This window comes from Cervus elaphus, chromosome 5 (genome assembly GCF_910594005.1).
Source record: "Cervus elaphus chromosome 5, mCerEla1.1, whole genome shotgun sequence".
In the NCBI taxonomy this organism is placed as follows: Eukaryota; Metazoa; Chordata; class Mammalia; order Artiodactyla; family Cervidae; genus Cervus; species Cervus elaphus.
In genome coordinates, this window is record NC_057819.1 from 100351303 (window position 1) to 100372668 (window position 21366).

At 48.1% G+C, this 21366-nt stretch overlaps 2 protein-coding genes, 1 long non-coding RNA gene and 8 other non-coding genes across 16 annotated transcripts in view; 6 read left to right on the forward strand and 5 right to left on the reverse strand.

Annotated features, from left to right (window-relative positions):
- The first annotated feature begins 29 nt into the window (after window positions 1-29).
- TRNAW-CCA lies at window positions 30-101 on the forward strand. Its single transcript has one exon. It is a non-coding gene; the product is annotated as a tRNA-Trp (tRNA).
- Window positions 102-551: 450 nt separating this feature from the next.
- On the forward strand, window positions 552-633 carry TRNAS-GCU. The gene has a single exon. It is a non-coding gene; the product is annotated as a tRNA-Ser (tRNA).
- A 241-nt stretch (window positions 634-874) lies between these two features.
- Window positions 875-948, forward strand: TRNAT-AGU. Its single transcript has one exon. It is a non-coding gene; the product is annotated as a tRNA-Thr (tRNA).
- Window positions 949-1340: 392 nt separating this feature from the next.
- Window positions 1341-1414, forward strand: TRNAI-AAU. Its single transcript has one exon. It is a non-coding gene; the product is annotated as a tRNA-Ile (tRNA).
- A 661-nt stretch (window positions 1415-2075) lies between these two features.
- Window positions 2076-4081, reverse strand: BORCS6 (BLOC-1 related complex subunit 6). The gene has a single exon (XM_043903772.1). It carries the CDS (start codon window positions 3855-3857, stop codon window positions 2793-2795), a length of 1065 nt encoding a protein of 354 aa, XP_043759707.1. The 5' UTR covers window positions 3858-4081; the 3' UTR covers window positions 2076-2792.
- Window positions 4082-6116: 2035 nt separating this feature from the next.
- Window positions 6117-11321, reverse strand: AURKB (aurora kinase B). Of its 6 annotated transcripts, none has more exons than XM_043903774.1 (9): window positions 11180-11321; window positions 10846-10917; window positions 9491-9593; window positions 9326-9380; window positions 8923-9114; window positions 8489-8627; window positions 8231-8379; window positions 7399-7573; window positions 6117-7240 (listed from the first exon to the last, which is right to left on the reverse strand). In XM_043903774.1, the coding sequence occupies exons 2-9, from the start codon at window positions 10891-10893 to the stop codon at window positions 7067-7069; spliced, it is 1035 nt and encodes a 344-aa protein (XP_043759709.1). In that variant the 5' UTR covers window positions 10894-10917; window positions 11180-11321; the 3' UTR covers window positions 6117-7066. The 6 variants fall into 6 exon arrangements, with proteins under 6 accessions (XP_043759709.1, XP_043759712.1, XP_043759710.1 ...); XM_043903777.1 differs by having other exon boundaries at window positions 11236-11287; XM_043903775.1 differs by having other exon boundaries at window positions 11192-11265.
- A 6732-nt stretch (window positions 11322-18053) lies between these two features.
- On the reverse strand, window positions 18054-18125 carry TRNAW-CCA. The gene has a single exon. It is a non-coding gene; the product is annotated as a tRNA-Trp (tRNA).
- Window positions 18126-18706: 581 nt separating this feature from the next.
- TRNAG-UCC lies at window positions 18707-18778 on the forward strand. The gene has a single exon. It is a non-coding gene; the product is annotated as a tRNA-Gly (tRNA).
- A 408-nt stretch (window positions 18779-19186) lies between these two features.
- Window positions 19187-19258, reverse strand: TRNAD-GUC. Its single transcript has one exon. It is a non-coding gene; the product is annotated as a tRNA-Asp (tRNA).
- Window positions 19259-19860: 602 nt separating this feature from the next.
- TRNAP-CGG lies at window positions 19861-19932 on the reverse strand. Its single transcript has one exon. It is a non-coding gene; the product is annotated as a tRNA-Pro (tRNA).
- A 161-nt stretch (window positions 19933-20093) lies between these two features.
- Window positions 20094-21366, forward strand: part of LOC122694706 — an 8429-nt gene continuing 7156 nt past the window's right edge. Inside the window, exon 1 of the long non-coding RNA XR_006341224.1 lies at window positions 20094-20228. This is a non-coding gene — a long non-coding RNA (uncharacterized LOC122694706). The remainder of the gene's footprint in view (window positions 20229-21366) is intronic.

Here is a 21366-nt window from a genome sequence, read left to right on the forward strand (position 1 = left end):
GGGAGACCTGTCCACCCCCGTGGCCGGCCGACCTCGTGGCGCAACGGTAGCGCGTCTGACTCCAGATCAGAAGGTTGCGTGTTCAAATCACGTCGGGGTCAGCGTTCGCTTTTCTAGAGCTCGGGTAATTTTTATTTATTCTCCTTATTTGCAACTCTGTTGGAGTCCCATCCCGCAGATTAGAGAAGAAACACTTCATAGGGGCCGGAAGGGGAGGGTCCCTGGCTCCAAGTCCCGAGTCGCCCCGTCGGGGGGGTGGGGGGGAAGCTCCAAGATCTCGCGATAGTTTTTGCCGTAGATCCGGGGACTGTAAATCTGGGCGGATAGCGGGGCTCCTGAGGAGTGACGCACGACTGGGAAATCTCAACGCCGAGTTGGGTGCTAGCGCAGGCTAGAATATCGCTCGGCAGCCAGAGCCCTGCGAGTCGTCCTCGCGGTGCCGGGCGGGATCCCTCGGGAAACCCTCCCTACGCGACGTAGTTGGGCTCACGCTTTCTACGAGAAGGAAGAATCCAGACCCCAGAGAGGAGATCCTAAGTTATTTCCTTGTGGACGAGGTGGCCGAGTGGTTAAGGCGATGGACTGCTAATCCATTGTGCTCTGCACGCGTGGGTTCGAATCCCATCCTCGTCGGCCTGCGACTCCCGCGGCCTTGTTTATATTTTATAGCCCAAGAATTGTTCTTCTTACGTTCTGTTTGCCAGGATTCAATTTCTGTGTCATCCTTCCGACCTATCCCGTTTACAGCCGTGGATTTCGCACCTCCTACCTTGTTTTCCAGTACGACCGAAAATTAGAAAGGTACCCCGGCATTCATTCACCTAACCTGGAGCTGACCTGGCCAGGGAAACGAGGCGAGAAGGGGTACGCGCGGGGCGCCGTGGCTTAGTTGGTTAAAGCGCCTGTCTAGTAAACAGGAGATCCTGGGTTCGAATCCCAGCGGTGCCTCCGGAGGCAGGGGTTGCTTTTACATCTCGAGGAAAGAGTCGTAGGCTTCTGGCTTATATATAATTTTTCACATCTCTTCAGGAGTCTACCGGTTGCCATCAGACGGCCTTTTCTATTTCAGGTTGTGCGCCTCAACGCTAAGTGCTAAGTGCATAGTCTTGCGCTCTATGTTGGCACGGCGACCTGCCAGTCAAGCACCTATTTGCATAATCTGTGATTGCCACTATTTTGGCTTCGCCTTTATTTCCCGAAATGATAGGTGATTCCGTTTTCGTAGTCTGTTTCCCTGTTTCCCCAAATAAGCTTACCCGTTTTGAGATTTTCTCACAGATAGGACTGATTAGTAATTTGTATTTTACATAGATTCATATTGACAGAATTTACTGTCAGCTGGCCGGTTAGCTCAGTTGGTTAGAGCGTGGTGCTAATAACGCCAAGGTCGCGGGTTCGATCCCCGTACGGGCCAGAGCCATAGTCTTCTTTTAAAGAATTTACTGCCAATTTCTTGTTGTTAGGGAAGGTGTGTGAAACAATATTCCCAGTTCCGGAACTTTTCATACCTCGAGGAATAACGTGTTTAAATTCAGCCCAAAGACCTAGTGTCTTGTTAGAGCAGGACAATTTAACGGAACTGGATCTGTATTGTGATCTGTTTCTAAATCGCACCATAACGGGAGCTTCTGGAATTTACCATGTGACTGTAAACGAAGGCGGCCAGAAATTGGCACAGATTATCCTAGACCATTCATAGGGCACTGATCAGCAAGCAGAGTGTAAGAAATGGGGTCAAGAATGGAGCTAGCAAGTGTTTCCAGTCTTTTCTAGAACCTAGATATTCAGTTTGCCCAGTCCCTGCCTGTCCACTTCAGGAACTGAGAAGACAACACTTCCTCCCTTTTTTCTTCTAGATCTCCTTGCTTTTACTGTATCTCTCAGCCCATACCTGTGTCTTACCTTTCCTCAGATCTGCTGTTTAGGAGCAGGAACCATATCCTTCCACATGTGGCCTGAGACCCCCACCCCACTCCCAGCACCAGTCCCAAGAAAACTCCACGAAAAGACTGACCTTCATTCCCATTACTTTGGTTCATCAATCCCTGTAACCCCACACAGACACAGCCTCAGCCTTAGCAGCAGCAGCACTTTAATTCCACAAAAACTCAGAAAGCCAAAACTGATTAGAACATTCCACAACAGGTGGGCTTCAAAACCAGCAACAATTCTATCTGAACCCTGAGAGCAGAGAGACCCCTCCCAACGCACCTCCTCCACCATGCAATACATTCCTTCTAGCTTCGCCCAGGTTATGACTGGGGAAATGAGATGGTAGAGGGCCAAAGGGCAGAAGCAGGAGGTTATCCATCTGCAAGTATGCGTCGTTGTCTGCATGGTGTGTGGTCTTTGACCACACAAGCTCCCACAGCCCCTGGCACCTGAGATTGACCACTGGAGGTCAGAGTGGCCACAGTGGGGGCTGGGGCCTCCTCTGTTCTCCTTTCTTGATAACTTATGACAGTCACATCTCCCAAGCCCAGACCTAAAGCCCCGGGTTTCCAGAGACGGTGCTCTAACTGGGAAAGAGTTGGGAGAACAAGGTAGCTGCAGATGGCCAACCGAACAGAAGCAGAGCATCATACCCTCCCACCAGGAGAGTCTTTAGAACTTCCCCATGTACACCTGCATAAGGCCCAGCGAATGGTCGCCGGCCTGCTAAACGTATCTGGAAGAACCTCCCATATAAAGGCCTCCCTCCTCTCAGCAGGCAGGTCCCACCAGGGCTCCTTGAAGAGTCCTTAAGGATCCTGCTGGTCCCTGGCGTTGCCAGGCCTCTCCTGCCTTCTCAGTCACTTGCACAGGGCCTCCAACACCTCCAAGGTGCGTCGGATATCCCGGACTTGTCGCGCCAGTCCCTGAACCGGTTGCAGAGCCCGCTCCAGTTCTTCACAGCGCGCCAGCAGGGTATACATGCCCTTGATGCTCATGTCCACAGCTTCACCTAGAGAGTCCACTGCATCGCGGTAGGTCTGGATGCAGCCCACGCTCAGAGCTGTCAGCTCCTGCACCGCACCTCCCAGCCCGCGAAGCAGACGGTCCACCCTGCCGCCCAGCTCCCGACTCAGCCGCTCCAGGTCCCGCAGCACGTCGGGGTCGATGGGAGGGATGGCCGGAGTGGGTGTGGGCGCTGAACAGGGCCGCGTAGGGGCAGGGGGCGGGGGTTGAGGGGCGCCGCTCAGACGGATCTTGAGTTGCAGGTTGTTGGCGACAAAGTGGGTGAGGTCGCCATGGCGGCTCACCGTGCCTTCAAGCTCCAGGGGGCTGGAGATAGTGGCGCGCCGCCCGCCGCCTGCGCCAGATTCTGCACCCCCTGAAGACACGGCGCCGCCGCACGCCCCGCTCAACCCGTCCAAGCTGCGGCTGTCCTGAAGGCGGCTGGAGAAAGAACGGCTACCCCTGCCGGCTGCCGCCGCCTCGTCGTCGTCTTCCTTCTCCTGCTCAACATCCATCCCGCCGCCTACAGGGCTCCCTCGACGGCAGACCCTCTCGGATTCAGGCTTGTCCTCTGGCGGCTCTGGGTCCTTGCGCCGGGAGGACCCGTGCGGGTCGAATTCCGGATCCGGTGCCCCCAGGCGGCTCCCTGCCCCAGAAAGCGTCCCTCCACAGCCCGGCTTGTCCTCCGGAGCTTCCCATTCCGGAGGGTGGACAAAGCTGCAGCTCGAAGTCTTCGGGGACGACTTGGGGTGGCAGCTCGCGCCCCCAACGTTCTCTCCCTCTTCCTCCTCGGACAGTCGGAGGCCTGAGGGCCGCTCAGAGGGCGTTTGGCTCGGGCCGTCGCCGAAGATCGCAGCTTGCTGTTCCCCCAGAGCTAGCAGGTCTGTCTCGGGCCCAGGCCGCCCCCGGGGCGACTCCATACTGCAGCTGGGGGCAGGAACCGAGGAATTGGTTCGCCCCGGCTCGGGAGGCCTTGGCGGCGCCTTTAAGGGGCGTTTTAGAGGCACGGCGATTGGCCTCGGGCTGACAATGGTCAGGACGTGAAGAGCACTCTGATTGGGCCCAACAACCAGGAAGTCCCAGAAGACGAGCTGTCATTGAGCGACCGAACACACGTGAAAGCCAGCGGGGCGGAGAGAAGGAGGTAATAGCTGCGCTCGTTGCCCCGCCCTTTCGAAAAGTTGAAAAGGCAGATCTTAAAGATGAAGATCCTGAAACGCCTGAGTCCTCCAGGGGCGGGGCTAGGCTCTTTCCGCCCACAATTGTTGCTTAGTAACCGGTTCTAGTGGGGAACCAGAATTGGGTTTCCTAAAAGAGGTTCTTGGGATGAAAGTAGTATATCCTGCTTGGACCGTCGGGATTTAATCGCACCTTAGTTGATCAGGATGGAACCAGAATTCTCATTTGCTCCTCTGTTTTGTCTCCTGTGCCTTCCACCAGGTTTTGAGTGTCTCTTCTTGGAGGATGGTGTGTGATTTTGCCACTAGGTGGAACATTCAATAAGTTAATGGCCGTTAAGGTCAGAGCCCTGGTACCATTCTGATCTCTTCTCTTCCTTCTCTTCTCACTGGTCCTGCCATAGAGGCACTGGTCTTCTCACTGTTCCTGTGACAAGACAGACATGCTGCCGCCTCAAGGATTTACATTTGCTCGTGCAACTCCCCTCGGCCCCCCACCCCTTTTTTTGAGGCCGAGTCCACAAATAAAGTATATTAAAAAGTGAGGACATCACTTGGCCCACAAAGGTCCATATAGTCAAAGCTATGGTTTTTCCAGTAGTAATGCACGGATGTGAGTGGGATCATAAAGGCCAAGTGCCAAAGAACGGATGCTTTTGAATTGTGGTGCTGGGGAAGACTCTTTGAGAGTCCCTTGGGCTGCAACGAGATCAAACCAATCAATCCTAACGGAAATCAGACCTGAATATTCATTGGAAGGACTGATGCTGAAGCTGAAGCTCCAATACTTTGGCCACCTGATGTAAGACTCTGATGCTGGGGAAGACTGAAGGTGAAAAAAGAGGGTAGCAGAGGATAAGACAGATAGCATCAGGGACTCGATGGACATGAATCTGAGCAAACTCTGGGAGATAGTGGAGGACAGAGGAGCCTGGTGTGCTGCAGTCCATGGGGTTGCAAAGAGTCAGATACGACTTAGTGACTGAACAAAGAAAAATGTTCACCTTTTTTTCTCCTTCAAGTCATTTTTCAAATAGTATCTTTTCAGTGAGGCCTCCCCTTACAATCTGTTTACAATTGCAACCACTTTTTGCAAGCTTCCTGAGTTGAAGATTTTTTTTTCTCATTTATTCACCTCTCAGCCTCTAGAACAGCACCTGGGCTGCAGGAGCACTCAGTAACTATTGTCAAATGAATAAATCAACCAAAACTATGATATAACTACATCATTAGGATGTAGGGACAGAAAATGCCCTTGTGTCTGGTGGCAGTGGAGTTAAAGAATGAAGTCCTTACATTTTGTATCAGGAAAATGATAGATTAAAGCCTAAAACTGAAAATGTAAAGTAGTGACAGAAGCATGTGATTTGGAGATAACAAAGTAAATACCAAAAACAAAGCAAAACTGTAAAAGGATTTGTCTCTAGGGAGAGAGAAATGGGAAGACTGTTGGTTTTTTGTTTTTTTAAGCCCTATACTGTCCTTCAATTATTTTAATCTGTGGGCATATGTAGTGGGTTGACTGGTAGCCCCCTAAAAGATATGTCAGTGTCTTAACCTCTGGAAGCAATGAATGCAGTGTTTTTTGGGGAAAGGGTCTTTGCAGATATAATTAAGGATTGTGAGAAAACATTATCCTGGATTATCTAGGTGAGCCATAAATCAAATTGCTAGTGTTCTTTTAAGACATAGAGGAGAGAAAAGCGAAGACAGGAAGGCTGTGTGAAGACAGAAGCAGAGCTTGGAGTGATGTAGCCACAAGCCATGAAGTGCCTGGAGTCACATGAAGATGGAAAAGGCAAGGCAGGATTTTTCCCTAGAGGCGTATATGGGAGGGTGGTGCTACTGACACCTTGATCATGGACTTCTGGCCTCTAGAACTGTCAGAGAATCCATTTCTGCTGTTTAAAACCACCCAGGTTTGTGGTAATTTGTTACAGTAGCCCTAGGAATTGAATATAGCATGAATATCTGAGATGAAATAAAAATAAGAAACTTTAAAAAAAAAAGAAACTTTATTGATGTTCTTCATCACATGGCTTAAAAGTACAAATAATAAACACATGCAGAAAAAGCATTAGGTGAAACTTAACACCTGTTCATTCTTCAAAAAACACCAAACCATTAACTAGGAAGAGCCCAGGTCTTCCTTAACCTGATAAAAGACATGTATCAAAAACTTACAGCAAGAGATTTCCCTGACAGTCCAGTGGTTAGGACTCCAAGCTTCCACTGCAAGGGGAATGGGTTTGTCCCCTGGTCAGAGAAACTTAAGATCCTGCATGCTGCTCCGGGTGGCCAAAACAAAACCTACAGGAAGCACCATATTGCAAGCATCATACATAGCAGTGAAACCTTAGGTCAGGAACAAGATACCATCAGCTTCTATTTACTCCTGTGCTAAATCCTCACCAGAGCAGAAAAACAAACAAAAAAGACAACTTTAATTGCTCCTGGGTGAGCAAGACTGACCCAGGAAAGGGAAAGATTAGAGGTCAACTAAGAGGGAGTAATAAGAGAAGGTGGATGGAGATGGCTGGTGATGGCTGGTGTGCAGGCATAGCAAGGTGGCGCCAAGGTCCCCAGCATCCCCAGGCCTGGGAACCAGAGCAGGGGAAAGAAAAGATGTGGAAGTGGGATGGTTGGGAGCTGACCAGATGGGGTTAGAGCTGAGAGGTTGCTTTCAGTGCTGAGGGGTGCTGCCAGGGGTGGTGATGCCGTGCCCACCCCAGTGCCCCTCATGGGCAACTCCCTCACCTCCTCCCCACAGGTGATGACTTCCCTCCACAGCAGTCGCCACCTGTAAACATCTACACTCATCAGTACAAAAAGCTTCAGCCTTTATTAAATAAAGAGGAGGTGGAAGACAGATGCAGAAACAGGCTGGGGACACCCCCCTCCTCCTAACTACACATATACAGACAGACACAACTGAGAAAATGACGGACATTTCAGGGGACAGACTGAGGGGCGGAGGGAGGCAGCACCCTGCGAGAGTGGGCCCGGACCCAAGGGTGGGCTGAGACCTGGGCCAGTGGCAGGCGTTCTGAGGGGTTATGCTTGAGCAGCTTGGAGATGAGGTCCTGGGCTCCCACGGGCACAGAAGGAGGGAACTTTAGGTCCACCTGCAAGAAGGAGAGAAGGGCTTCATCCTGGCTGCTTTTGCCTCCACTTCCCACTCTATTAGCGGGGTTTAACATCAACAGCAACAGTGTGCCCACTCCCTGCCCCAGCCCCTGAGCTGGCACAAACTCCAGCTAGACCCTGGGGGCCAGCCTCACACCTTGACAATGCGCCGGTACGTCTCATTGTGGGAAGCACTCTCAAAGGGTGGGTTTCCCACCAGCAGCTCGTAGCAGAGCACACCAATGCACCACAGGTCCACCTTCTCATTGTGCGTGCGCCCCTCAATCATCTCTGGGGGCAGGTAGTCCAGAGTGCCGCACATTGTCTTCCTCCTGGGGGGGTGAATGGGCAGGGATCTCAGATCCAGACTTTCCCTCCTTTCCCTGCAGCCTGACAGGGAGCCCAGACTCCAGGATGTGCCAGGGGTCTTCCATCCAGGCTCTGATGGGGTCTTTGGGGTAGGAGTGGGGCTAACACACTGCCTCTGCATTTCCACACTGAGGGCCATACCTTAAATCAGATATGAGGGCAACGTTCACCTTAGAATTAAAGGAAAAATTTCAGATGTCCATCAACCGCATGTTGCTCAATCACGTTACATCTCTACTGTGCAATACTATGAAGCCATTAAAAATGATGTGGGAGTATTCTCAGTGATATGGCAAGAAGGTCCCAATGTTTCAAGTGAGAAATCTGGGTGACAAAACTGAGTCTCCTATTTTTGTTTTTGGCCACACTGCATGGTTTGCAGGATCTTAGTTCCCTTGACCAGGGAACTAAGGTTGCATTGAACCTGGGCCCCCTGCAGTGAAAGCTGGAGTCCTAACCACTGGACCAGCAGGGAACTCCCAGAGTCTCCTATTTTTGTAAAGATATTGCTGTGTCTATATATTTACATGAGAACCCAAAATGTCTCTGGGTAACAAGATCTGGAGGGGTTTTATTTTGAGGGGCTTCATACCCAGGGTTGGCCTCCTGGCCCACCATACCTCAGGGAGGGGGCATGCACCGACCAGCCGAAGTCAGCAATCTTCAGCTCTCCCCGGAGCCCCAAGAGCAGGTTCTCTGGCTTGATGTCTCTGTGAATCACCTTCTTCGCATGGCAATACGTCAGAGCATCTGCCAGCTCCTCCATGATCTGGGGGGCCAATGACAGACAGTCAGACAGGGACTGACCTCGGGCTGCAAACGGCATCCCCCCAGCCTCCAGGCCCCTGCCAGTGCCCCAGGTGCCCACCCGCCCCGACCGTGGCTGTTCGCTGCTCATCAAAAGTTCGGCTCTTCTGCAGCTCCTTGTAGAGCTCCCCTCGGGGGGCATACTCCAGAATCAAGTAGATCCTTCGCCGGTCATAGAAATAGTTGTAGAGACGCAAGATGTTGGGATGTCTGGGAGAGGAGACAGAGGAGGCATCAGGCTGCATTCTGGCCTAAGGAAATGGGAAAGATGACAGGTCGCATTGGGGCAAACTGGGTCAGGTCTGGGCCAGATAGGGGAAGCCAGGTGGGAGTCCTAAGTGGGGACTGGAGGTGATTTTCTGGATTCAAGGCTCTGGCTGGGATTGAGAGCTCATTGGGGCTGCGTGGCCACAGCTGCAGAGAAGACAGTCCAGATGTGGTGGGGTTGGAGGAAGAGTGGGGTTGGGGCGGCAGGGGGCTCTGGCTCAGGGGACGTTGAGCATACTGTAGATGGGCTTGGATTTCGATCTCTCTACGCAGCTGGTGCTCCACACCCTCCTTCTCAATCTGAGACTTGAAGAGGACTTTGAGCGCCACGATGAAATGGCTTTTCTTCTCCCGAGCCAAGTACACATTTCCAAACTTGCCTTTGCCCAGAGGACGCCCAATCTCAAAGTCATCGATTGTGAAGGAACGCCTGTTTGGGAGGCAGTGGTGGAGCAGCTGAGCAGTGGTTAGTCGGTCCTCTGAGGTGTTTGCCTTCTCCCTGCGCCTCCACCCCTCCTGCCTGCAGTCCTGCTTCTCTTCCAGGGGAAATGAGGATGGATCAGGCTTTCTCGCCTGCATCCCTCCTCCTCCTGCCTTTGTCCCACCCCCTCTGTTGCCACCCCAAAGCTTGGGGAGCTTACTTCGGGATGTTGGGGGTCCCACTGCTGTTCTCCACCACCTTCTGACCAGGGGCAGCTAAGGAAAGAACAGGGAATTTGAGGCCATCCTTTGATATTTTCATCCCCACCCACCCTCTGCAGACCCAAGTTCCCTCAGGTCAATCCCCTCCCTTTGTGCTAGTTTACCTGTGGGCTGGGCATTGGAGCGACTCATGAGGACAAGCGCTGAAGGGGTGACAGGATCCTTCCGGAGGACTCTCTGGGGCAGGGTGTTCAGGCCAGGCTGAGCCTGAGAAGGACCAGAGGGGAGCTCTGAGGGTGCCTTTATCCCGGTGACCGGGTTGGAATGCGCTACAAGCAGCATTTCAGGGCTTGCTATAAAGCCACCCACCTACCCCACCCCATCCCCAGTTCAAAGAGGAACAGTGAAACCATAATTTTGCTACTCAGTCTTGTCCATAACACCACTCATTTACCCAGCCCCCTACCCCAGGGGGCAGTAGAGGCTGCAGTAATGAACACCTACAATTCAAGGAGCTTCAGAACAGAGGTATTCTCACAGTCCCCTAAGCTCAGTCTGTTAAGGCTCAGATAAAATCCTTTGGGGCCTTGAGTGTTCAGCAAATCTCAGTATTTACCCCTTTGCAACAACAGGCTTTAGGGACACTGAAGGCTATTCTAATGGTCCTGGAGCACTTGTCACTTTCAACTTGTGAGTAATACACACCCCTTTCTTTTGGGAGTGACTGGTGTAGACATGACAGTGTCATCTCATTCAGCCTTCCCATTCAGAGCTTCACCAGGGAGGGAGCTGATGGACAAGGGGATAGAGGGACCCTCCAGGATACTCAAGCCCCACCAATAGAGAACAAAGCTCATGTTGGGCCCCTTCTTCTTTAACCAAGAGAGAAAGAGCCTCAGTGCTCCTACAGACTTGTTCATAAACAGCGAATTTAGGATTTACAAATAAGCAAGTTGAACAAAATGGAGTCCAGAAATAGATCCACATATAAGTGGGAATTTAATATATACAATAATGCTAGCATTTCAAATCAGGGGGTAGATTCACTGGAAAATAAAACCTTTTAGATGCATATGTCACACCAGTTATTAAAATCCAAATTCTTAAGTAAGACTTCTCTTGGACCTTTTAAAGTTATAAACTCATCTAAATACCCTATATCAAAAAATAAATAAATAAATAAATAAATACCCTATATCTATTTCCTGCCTAGCCTATTTTTTCAGGACAACAGTTGAGATTCATGGCCTAACAGGCCAGACCCTGCCTGCTCAGTCCCAGACGCCATTTGTATGTGACAAGTAGGCTCAGCTCTGCAGAGGTCCTCACAGGCTGGTCAAATTCAAACTGGTAGCACCGGATACGATGTGGCTACAAATGACCTGACTGGGGCCCATGCGCTGGTGCAAAGCTAGGAGAAAAGTGCTAAGAGGATCGCCCTCTGCAGAATCTCGAATCTGCAAGCAGGAAGTCGCCAGGCTGGTCGCCTCTGGGAGAGGGGAAGTGAGAAAGCCCTTACCGTCTGCCGGCCATAGGGCCAGGGGTAGGCGTTCTCCTTCTGGGCCATCCGTAGAGGGAAAGGGGGAGGGAACTGGGCAGAGAAGAGAAATACAGCCGTGAGAAGCAAAAAAAGAAAAAAAAAAAAAAAAAGGAGAGAGAAGTGAGGGGTCTGATCGACCTAGCCGGAAGTGTTTGCCGAAGCGGGGTGGTGGGGGAGGGGAGGAGTTGGTGAAAGGGCGCAAGTCCAAAAGCTGGCTTCATCAGAGCGCATCCCCGCACTCGCCTCTCCGCCTCCACCCTGCTACCGGCCTCACTCCTTCCAGGACCCCTTTCTCCACCCTAGAGCAACCAACCTGCCGGATCACCTGGCCTCTCCCGGAGCAAGAATCCCGAAAGAAACCCGTGGTACCTTGGCCGCTGGCAACAACTGAATCTGTCCGGCCGCGCCCCCTCACCCCCGCCGAGGTCCTTTCAAATCTCCCGCCCGGGTCCCATTGGTTGAGACTGCTGCCCATGCCCAATTCTCATTGGCTAAGTGTCCCATGACGTAGCTCCAGGGGCCCAATGGAAAAAGCAGAATGAGAGCCAGGGTTTTAGCTTAGGAAGAGTTTTCCTCAAGCCTCAAATAGTCTTATTGGTGTTTTGTTTTTAAAATTTAAGTCATCAATATAATCTGGAATGTCTTCTTGTGTATATGTATGAACTGGACTTATCTGGTAGCTCAGCGATGGAGAATCCGCCTGCCAAAGCAGGAGGCGCGAGTTCGACTCCCTGTCGGTGGGATCCCCTGGAGCAGGAAATGGCAACCGGCTCCAGTATTCTTTCCTGGGAAATCCCAAGAACAGAGGAGCCTGGCAGGCTAACAAAAGCAACTAGGTTTTCTTCCATGAGCCAATCCGTCTCCTTCCCTAATGCACTAAGTTACGAGTTTTGGTATTTGCTGTCATAAGCATACTAACCGATACGCATCTACAGATCTAGAGTGTTAGTAGTTATTTGGGTTGAATGATGCAAAGCTGACAATCATTCTGACCTACAGAAAACACCAATTTCATATGATTCAACCCGATGTAAATTAAATAAGTCCAAATGGGTTTCTAGATCAGTTCACAACGCTTTTGGCTGCAAGTAACAGGAAACTCAGCTAACAATGGCACATACAACAAACATCTATTTTCTCTTCCACAATAAATCAGAAAGTAGGTAAGCTGGCTCAGGAACTGAACAATGTTAGAGGTCTGGATTGACCTCTTCTGTGATTCTCTTAACATTCCCCTTGCGACTTCAAGATGAATGCCAACTGTCTCTTTCTTTTAACAGAAAAAGCAGAAGACTTTCTAAAAGTCCCCAGTATAGGAATTCCCTGGTGGTCCAGTGGTTAGGACTCGATGCTCTCACTGTGGAGGGACAGGGTTAAACCCTGGTTGGGGGAACTAAGATCCCCAGAAGCCACACTTGGGGCCAAAAAAGAAAGTTCTCAGTAGATTTCTCCTGGGCTAAAACTGTGTCGGGCTTCCCTATCACATGACTACTGCAAAGGCGGCTGATAAAGTAACTTTGTCTTCCAGCCCCTACAGTTAAAGCAGCTAGGGACCACACTGGTAGAAACTGGAGGGTGCCACAGTTGCTTACAATTTTATTGTTGGGAGCCCATGATTTCTTTAAAGTTGTAAATCTGTGCATGATGTATCTCTAGAGATTTGATGAATATGGCCACCAGTGAAAAAAGCATTTGCTTCTGGAAATGTGATGCTGTTTTCATTCAGGGTCAGCCCAACACCACTTCCCAGAATCAGGGATCCCATTTCAATTTCAGTGCCTTTAACAACATATGTGGCATAGAGTGACTAGCTAATGAAGAGCTTTAGAAAAATCCTATCACTTGCAGTATACTTTATCCCTCATAATCTAGTGAAAGGAGACTTTTCTAGAACCTGTCAGGGACCTTGTGCATGGGTGGGATATGCCTGGTGGATCCCCATACAGTTTCTCTGCCACTGGAGTCTTTATATTCCCACTTGCACATTATATCAGAAGACATTTGGCCTTTCAGAAATAGTTGATGGGCCAGCATAAAATCGAGATTTGCATTATTCATAAAAAACAAAGCAAAACAAAACCTATCTGTCCTGGCAGCTAGGCAACCATCAGCTGCCTGTTCAACTTAGTGAACAGAATCTCTGTTATTTACCCCAGTGCTTCTCAAATGATCGGTAGGGAAGAACCAGTTTTAAGTATTTTCAATCTATCACAAATTGATACTTTTACAACATACACTAAAAATGAATTCCTTGAAAAATAAAGTATAAAAAATATAAAAATTACAAGACTACATATTTTGGTTATAACTAGTATTTATAATGGTAACCCACTTCAGTATTCTTGCCTGGAGAATCCCCCATGGACAGAAGAGCCCTACGGGCTACAGTCCATGGGGTCGCAAAGAGTTGGACACGACTAAGCACAGCATAGCATAGTATTTATAAAAGTACTCTGCCAAATGCTGTAGAGCTTTTAAAATACTTAACTCTCAAATTCTCTACTCATCCTGAACCTGAAAGTAACATTTCATGAAGTGGCACCAGTCTGTGGACCACACTGAGTACCACCAATCTACCTCCAGTCCAGCCCCATCCAGAATGGTGCTCTGTTCTCTCTGATGAGGCAGACTCAATATCCAGTCTCCCTCACAGACTGGTTTTGCCTGTCTTGACCTATGCAAACAGGACCATACAGAATATATTCTCTGGTGTCTGACTTTTCTCATTCAACATTTTTGAAATTTACCCATTCTGTTGATGTACTGATTTTTATTTATTTTTTGGTTGCACTTGGTCTTTGTTGCTGCGCACCGCTTTCTCTAATTGGGGTGAGCCAGGGTACTCTTCTTGGCTGTGTGTGGGTTTCTCATTATGGTTGCTTCTCTTGTTTATGGAGAACAGGCTCTAGGCCCACCAGCTTCAGTAGTTGTACCACTGCCTCCTCTAGTGCCCACGCTCAGTAGTTGTGGTGTAGGGGCTTAGTTGTTCCGTGGTATGTGAAATCTTCCTGGAATAGGGATTGAACCCCTGTCCCCTGAATTGATAGAGGGGGATCCTTATCCACTGTACTACCAGGGAAGACTCCTGACTTTTAAATATGCATGAACATGATAAAATCAACACAGACACAGGCTAATTAAAAGTAAATCTCTCAGTTCCTTCCCTAGAGGTCTAGTGGTTCCAATTTGGCTCTTTCACTGCCCTTGTCCTAGGTTCAAACCCTGGTCAGGGATGGCATGAAGTCTTGCAAGCCACGCTGTGTGGCAAAAAAAAAAAAAAAAAAAATGCAGCAATAAAAAATATTGCATGATACCGCTTATATGTGGAATCTAAAAAAAGTGATACAAATGAATTTATTTACAAAACAGAAAGAGTCACAGATGTAGAAAACAAATTTATGGTTGGGAAGGGGAGAGGGATAAACCGGGAAATTGGGATTGACATATGTATGCTACTATATATAAAATAGATAATTAATAAAGATATGTTGTATAGCACAAGGAACTCTATTCAATGCTCTGTATTGACACTTACATATGCAAAAAGAATCTAAAAAAAGTGAGTGAAATTCACTCAGTTGTGTCTGACTCTTTGCGACCCCATGGACTATACAGTCCATGGAATTCTCCAGGCCAGAATCTTGGAGTGGGAAGACTTTCCCTTTGCCAGGGGATCTTCCCAACCCAGGGATTGAACCCATGTCTCCCTCATTTCTGGAGGATTCTTTACCAGCTGAGCCACAAGGGAAGCAAAATAATAATAATAATAAAGAGTGAATATATGTATATGCATAACTGACTCACTTTGCTGTACCGCAGAGACTAACACAATATTGTAAATCAACTATACTCCAATAAAAACGCTGTTTTAATGTAGAAGGAAAGAGAATGAGAAAATTACCATTTTGTATCTCCTTAAAGGTGCCCTGGTTTATGCAGACACTAAGGCAGGTGCAGGACTCCCGACTGCCAGCCTCACCCTTTTTCAGTATTAGGTGGCCAGAGTTCCTGAGCTCTCCTGGTGCTAAATCATCAGCAGTTCTCAATAGAGCACATTTGGGTACTGCAACAAAGGCTGGTGGATTGTCAGCCTCTATCTTGGTACACATGACACACCCTCTGACAGAAGGCAGTCCTCGGATTAAGGAGAAGAGAGGAGAGCGAGGCGCAGATTGCAGGCTGAGTGGGTGTCTGTTTTGTGTGCTGTGGAAAAGGCCTACATTCCTCTTCTGCAGCCCAAGCCTGTTACAGTAACAAAGGAAAGCGATGTCAAAGAAGAAATTCCCCACTGGGAAAGACAAAGCCAATGGAGTGGATAGCCGAAATTTCTTTGTTTTTTCGCCCAGTATACCAGAAGCAGCAAAAATACAGGTAGCGCTGGACTTATAATGACCACAGTGAAGTCTGGAGTATATTTGTTCAGTTGCTCAGTCGTGTCCGACTCTTTGCAACCCCATGAACCGCAGCATGCCAGGCCTCCCTGTCCATCATCAACTCCCAGAGTCCACCCAAACCCATGTCCATCGGGTCGGTGATGCCATCCAACCATCTCATCCTCTGTCGTCCCCTTCTCCTCCTGCCCTCAATCTTTCCCAGCAGCAGGGTCTTTCAAATGAGTCAGCTCTTCACATCAGGTGGCCAAAGTATTGGAGTTTCAGCTTCAGCATCAGTCCTTCCAGTGAACACCCAGGACTGATCTCCTTTAGGATGGACTGGTTGGATCTCCTTGCAGTCCAAGGGACTCTCAAGAGTCTTCTCCAACACCATCTCCAACACCGCAGTTCAAAAGCATCACTTCTTCGGTGCTCAGCTTTCTTTATAGTCCAACTCTCACATCCATACATGACCACTGGGAAAACCATAGGCTTGACTGTGCCTTTGTCGGCAAAGTAAAGTCTCTGCTTTTTTTTTTTTTTTTTTTAAGTCTCTGCTTTTTAACATGCTGTCTGGGTTGATCATATCTTTCCTTCCAAGGAGTAAGCGTCTTTTAATTTCATTGCTGCAATCACCATCTGCAGTAATTTTGGAGCCCAGAAAAATAAAGTCAGCCACTGTTTCCACTGTTTCCCCATCTATTTGCCATGAAGTGATGGGACCGGAAAACTAAGAACATGGCATCCAGTCCCATCACTTTCGCATGACATACTCTGCATATAAGTTCAATAAGCAGGGTGACAATATACAGCCCTGACGTACTCCTTTTCCTATTTGGAACCAGTCTGTTGTTCCATGTCCAGTTCTAACTGTTGCTTCCTGACCTGCATACAGGTTTCTCAAGAGGCAGGTCAGGTGGTCTGGTATTCCCATCTCTTTCAGAATTTTCCACAGTTTATCGTGATCCACACAGCCAAAGGCTTTGGCATAATCAATAAAGCAGAAATAGATGTTTTTCTGGAATTCTCTTGCTTTTTCGATGATCCAGAGGATGTTGGCAATTTGATCTCTGGTTCCTCTGCCTTTTCTAAAACCAGCTTGAACATCTGGAAATTCACGGTTCACATATTGCTGAAGCCTGGCTTGGAGAGTTTTGAGCATTACTTTACTATCATGTGAGATGAGTGCCATTGTGCAGTAGTTTGAGCATTCTTTGGCATTGCCTTTCTTTGGGATTGGAATGAAAACTGACCTTTTCCAGTCCTGTGGCCACTGCTGAGTTTTCCAGATTTGCTGGCATATTGAGTGCAGCACTTTCACAGCAACATCTTTCAGGATTTGAAATAGCTCAACTGGAATTCCATCACCTCCACTAGCTTTGTTCGTAGTGATGCTTCCTAAGGCCCACCTGACTTTACATTCCAGGATGTCTGGCTCTAGGTGAGTGATCACATCATCGTGATTATCTGTGAAGATCTTTTTCGTTCAGTTATTCTGTGTATTCTTGCCACCTCTTCTTAATATCTTCTGGTTCTGTTAGGTCCTTACCATTTCTGTCCTTTATTGAGCCCATCTTTGCATGAAATGTTCCCTTGGTATCTCTAATTTTCTTGAAGAGATCTCTAGTCTTTCCCATTCTGTTGTTTTCCTCTATTTCTTTGCATTGATCCCTGAGGAAGGCTTTCTTCTCTCTCCTTGCTATTCTTTGGAGCTCTGCATTCAAATGCATATATCTTTTCTTTTCTCCTTTTCTTTTCGCTTCTCTTCTTTTCACAGCTATTTGTAAGGCCTCCTCGGAGAGCCATTTTGCTTTTTTGCATTTTTTTTTCTTGGGGATGGTCTTGATTCCTACAAATTAAATACAAAATAGTTTTTTTTCAATACCCCTATGTTCTACTTCATGGAGAGAACATCAGAGATGACTAAAACCATTAAAAATAATGAACCAAATACAAGAACATGATAATTGAAACATACTTGATGTTTTAAAAAGAGAGAAAAAGAAAAGAAAAAAGAAAAATCGCTTTTAGTTGAAATATTAACAACCTGTTGGACAGCAGTGCAGTTAGCTGTTCAGTTAAGGAACTCTTTGAACTCTGGAACTGGTGTTTCAGAAATTCATGTTGTAGACCAAATTCAGCAGAGGCAAAAAAAAAAAAAAAAAAAGAATGTACATGGTAACATTTTAGATAATGAGAAAAAACAAAACCGCAGATAACAAGATAGCCAGAATGTCTAACTTCAGAATTGTTTAATGACTTACAGCATTGTCCTTGAATTCAGATGGTCTTTAAAATAATAATTATAAAGACAATAGAATTCTATTCCTACAACAACGATAAGTGAAAATAATGGAGTACAAAATTATGAACACCACTGTCAAGTGGAACTTAAACTGCCAAAAATTAAATCACTCCTTTAAGAGGACTATGAACAATCATTATTACTTTAAAATTATTCGTTATTGCTACTTTTTTTCCGATAAAAAACATTTATTGCTCCAAAATATATTTTCTGAACAAGAATTGGTGAACAATTGATAAACAGTTTCTGTGTTAAGATATCTAAAATATCTATGAGATTAAAGGTATTACTATTTTAATTGGTTGATTTGAAGGAAACGGTAAGATGAAAATAAAAGTTTCAAAATTTGTATTTTAGGAGAAAACTCAGACGCTTTAGGGGGAAAAAATTACAGAAACACTCAGGTTTCCATATTTTTCCATATAATAACATGATGCTCTTTTTTTTTTTTTTCCTTACCCGAAAAATAAATCTCAGTTGAAAAGCTTATCACACCGAAAATAATGCTTTGACCCCGACGTGATTTGAACACGCAACCTTCTGATCTGGAGTCAGACGCGCTACCGTTGCGCCACGAGGCCTTCCCGAGGCCGCGTTTTGACGGATCTCCAGAACAGATGCATCGTCATCATTAATGGGAGGGGTTTTACTCTTAGGCCCCACCCCGGTCTTTGTCATCGTGGTTCTTCGAGCGGCCAGTGGGCTGGACCGGCGCTCACTACGGTATTAACCATCCTCCCGACAAGTTGTGTTTAGTGGCACTTGGTTTAAAGCTCAATTCTTTAACTTCGGTGCACTTTGAGGTTACTCAACAGAGAAACTATTTCATGTGTTTGAGATTTATTTCTGGAGTTTCCGGGGCTAATGAAGTGTCGGTGCACAACTGCCGCGCCTCCTTCACTTGGCCTCTCTTGACTTTGGTTTCTATCTGGGTATAATCACACAGTCTCTAGCGTGGTGAGTGCAGCGCATTGGCGGTGCCCGGAGCCAAGCGCTGCTCACACGTGGGTGCTTCGTACACCACACCCATTATTTCTGTGTTCTCGTCGCTTTTGTCCTTCTCACGCCTAGGTCCTAATTCAGTCTCAGTCTTGGATCACTGAAACCAGGACCCTGTAGATCTAACTATTAAGGAATTCCGGGAATCTTAATAAAGTATACAGCGTTGGTGGTATAGTGGTGAGCATAGCTGCCTTCCAAGCAGTTGACCCGGGTTCGATTCCCGGCCAACGCAAGGTGTTTTCCTTTTTCTTTCTTTCTTTTTTTAAAAAGATCCTTCATGAATTACACTGGTGCAGTTATCTTCTGTCTCCCTTCTTGTGTTTTTTAAATTATCGTCAACTAAACGGATTTAATAAGCTTACTGAACAGTGAGGATAATAGCTCATAAACGTATTGAATGGAGAGAACAATTAATTTGGCCGCACACTTAAAATGCAAGTTACTTGAAATAAAACATTAACTTGAAATTTAGAATGTGAGTTTGAGTCAGGACAAATCATTTCTCTTCTTCTGCTTTTCTTTTTCTTCCAGTCTTCTTTTTATCTCCATCCCATGACTCCGGACAGGTACTTCAGAAATAAACAGTAAGGTTCTAACAGCGGTAAAAAAAAGGAGAAAGAACAAAACACGTTGTTTACCCCTCCCCGTCGGGGAATCGAACCCCGGTCTCCCGCGTGACAGGCGGGGATACTCACCACTATACTAACGAGGAATGAGCTGGAATGAACTTGCTTCAAATCCTTGATCTATATCTTTTGGAGCTCAGCATACCAAGGGTGAAGTTCCTGGGTGGGGATGTTGTCCTTCCATCCACTAAGATATGCTGACCCAATACTATGCACGTTCTAGACGATAACTAAGTGAGAGTCCCCAGAAGGGCGAAAACGTGCAGGTGTTACCGAGACACAGAACTCCAAGGCTGCAGAGACCTGAATTCTGCTAGTCCTTGGTCTCTCCCTGACATAACTGAATAGGTCCCAAGACGTTTCACTACCTGTCATCCACTACTACAAGCTGACTGACATCAGTTAAAACGCAACCAGGCTCTGGCGGTCGAGGGGTGGCACCAAGCAGGATGTGGGGGAGCAGAAAGCGAGTGCTTGCCCTAGTTCGGAAGTGCCTTCCCTCTTCCCGGCCCTGAGCACTGTGCACTGTGAGCCCCTTCCTGACCCCCGAGTGTCCACTCAGAACAAAAGACCTATCTGCACACTTTGAAGCGCTCAGTTCACTCGTATCTCTTTCCAACCCAGCCTCAATGCCATTCCAAGTGAGAATCACATTAGGGCGTTCTGGCTTCTGCAAAAGCCAAAGGCTGGGCTCGTCCGGGATTTGAACCCGGGACCTCTCGCACCCGAAGCGAGAATCATACCCCTAGACCAACGAGCCGACGCGCAAAGCCGACCGTGGACGACTTTACAGGTCGTCCCAGGCTTTCTGCGGTCGCAGGGCTGTGATTCTCGGTGCCCTGATCTTAGTGCGCACCCGGGGACCACCAGCCCCGACGCAGAACACAGTGGAGCAGGGGTCTGGGATTCTCTCTCTGCTCTTGACCGCGAGCTTCGACTCCTCCCAGGAAATAACGTCGGGGAAGTGGGAGGGAGTGGTCTCGGCCTCGCCCACGAGCAGCCTTCCAGGACTGCCTCGAGCACCAGAGAAACCTGCTTCCTAGGATCACTGTCCAGGTGCCACTCCGTAACCCGGGGTCTCGACTCTTCCTGCTTCTACCGGTCGTCCTTGGACTCAGCCCTCTGCGCAGAGTTTTGAAGACTAGCGGTAGAATTGCCTTTCTGGGGGCAATTAATGAGTCCTGAATCTCTCTGAGAACACCAGTCCCTCTTTCGGTCCCTGCGTCTGGAGCGACCGACACTGCGAGAGCCCACAATCTCCCCAGACCGCAGGGTAGTGTCCAGGCGAGGGAATAATTCCTGGGGCCAAGAAGACCCAACGAAGGGGGAGTCATTGAGATGAACGACTGGCGAGGTCGGGTTGGGGGAATCGGCTTTCCAAACTGCGAACTTCTAAGGTTTTAATACACTTCGTCTGCTCTCACTTGGGGGCCGCCAAGAGTCCATCCAGGCAGGACCTGGTGGTGTCAATTCCTTGCCAGCTCAGTTTCTGCTCCTGAGTGTCTTCCCAGAAGGGTTCTGATCTGCCCCTGAACTCGACCCCCTCGTAGCGTCTCTGGCCTGAACCATCTTGCTTCACAGGCCGGTCTTATGGTTTGTGGGACCAGCCCCTTCTTTAAGTCCTACTCACAGATACTTCGGTGGAGGGCGGGGGGGCGGGGGGAACTTGAGTGAAGAGTTCAGCTCTTTGCTTTTTCCTTCTCAGGCATCCCTGGCCGGACAGTGGGGTAGGGCAGCAGAGAACACCCCATCCTTTCCTGTCAGCCTCCCAGGCCTTCCAGATGGGTGAGGAGTGCTGCAAGGCATCACCCTCCCTCTAGCCTTTTCCATTTTCTGTCTCCTCAGTCCTGGGCACCAGCCTTCCCCAAGTCTCTAGTCATCTCTTTCTTATCTACTGTCAGGCACTTAACTGGCACAGAGGCCAGAGCCTAAAGCCCTTATAGAACACGATGAAGGCCTCCTTTTCTAGAAAAATCCATACAGTACCTATGAACCTCACTTTTAGAATCCAAGAACTAAGGTGTCAACAACTGATGTCATTTCAATTTTGGTGCAAATATTTTATATTTTAGCAGGAGTCAAAACTTTACAGAGAAACACTGAGTTCTAAGCTATAACTTTGGGCCCTTACCTCATGGATGGTTTGAAAGAGAAAGGGTGGAAAAGAGTGAAAAGATATTCTTGGTGAATTTGA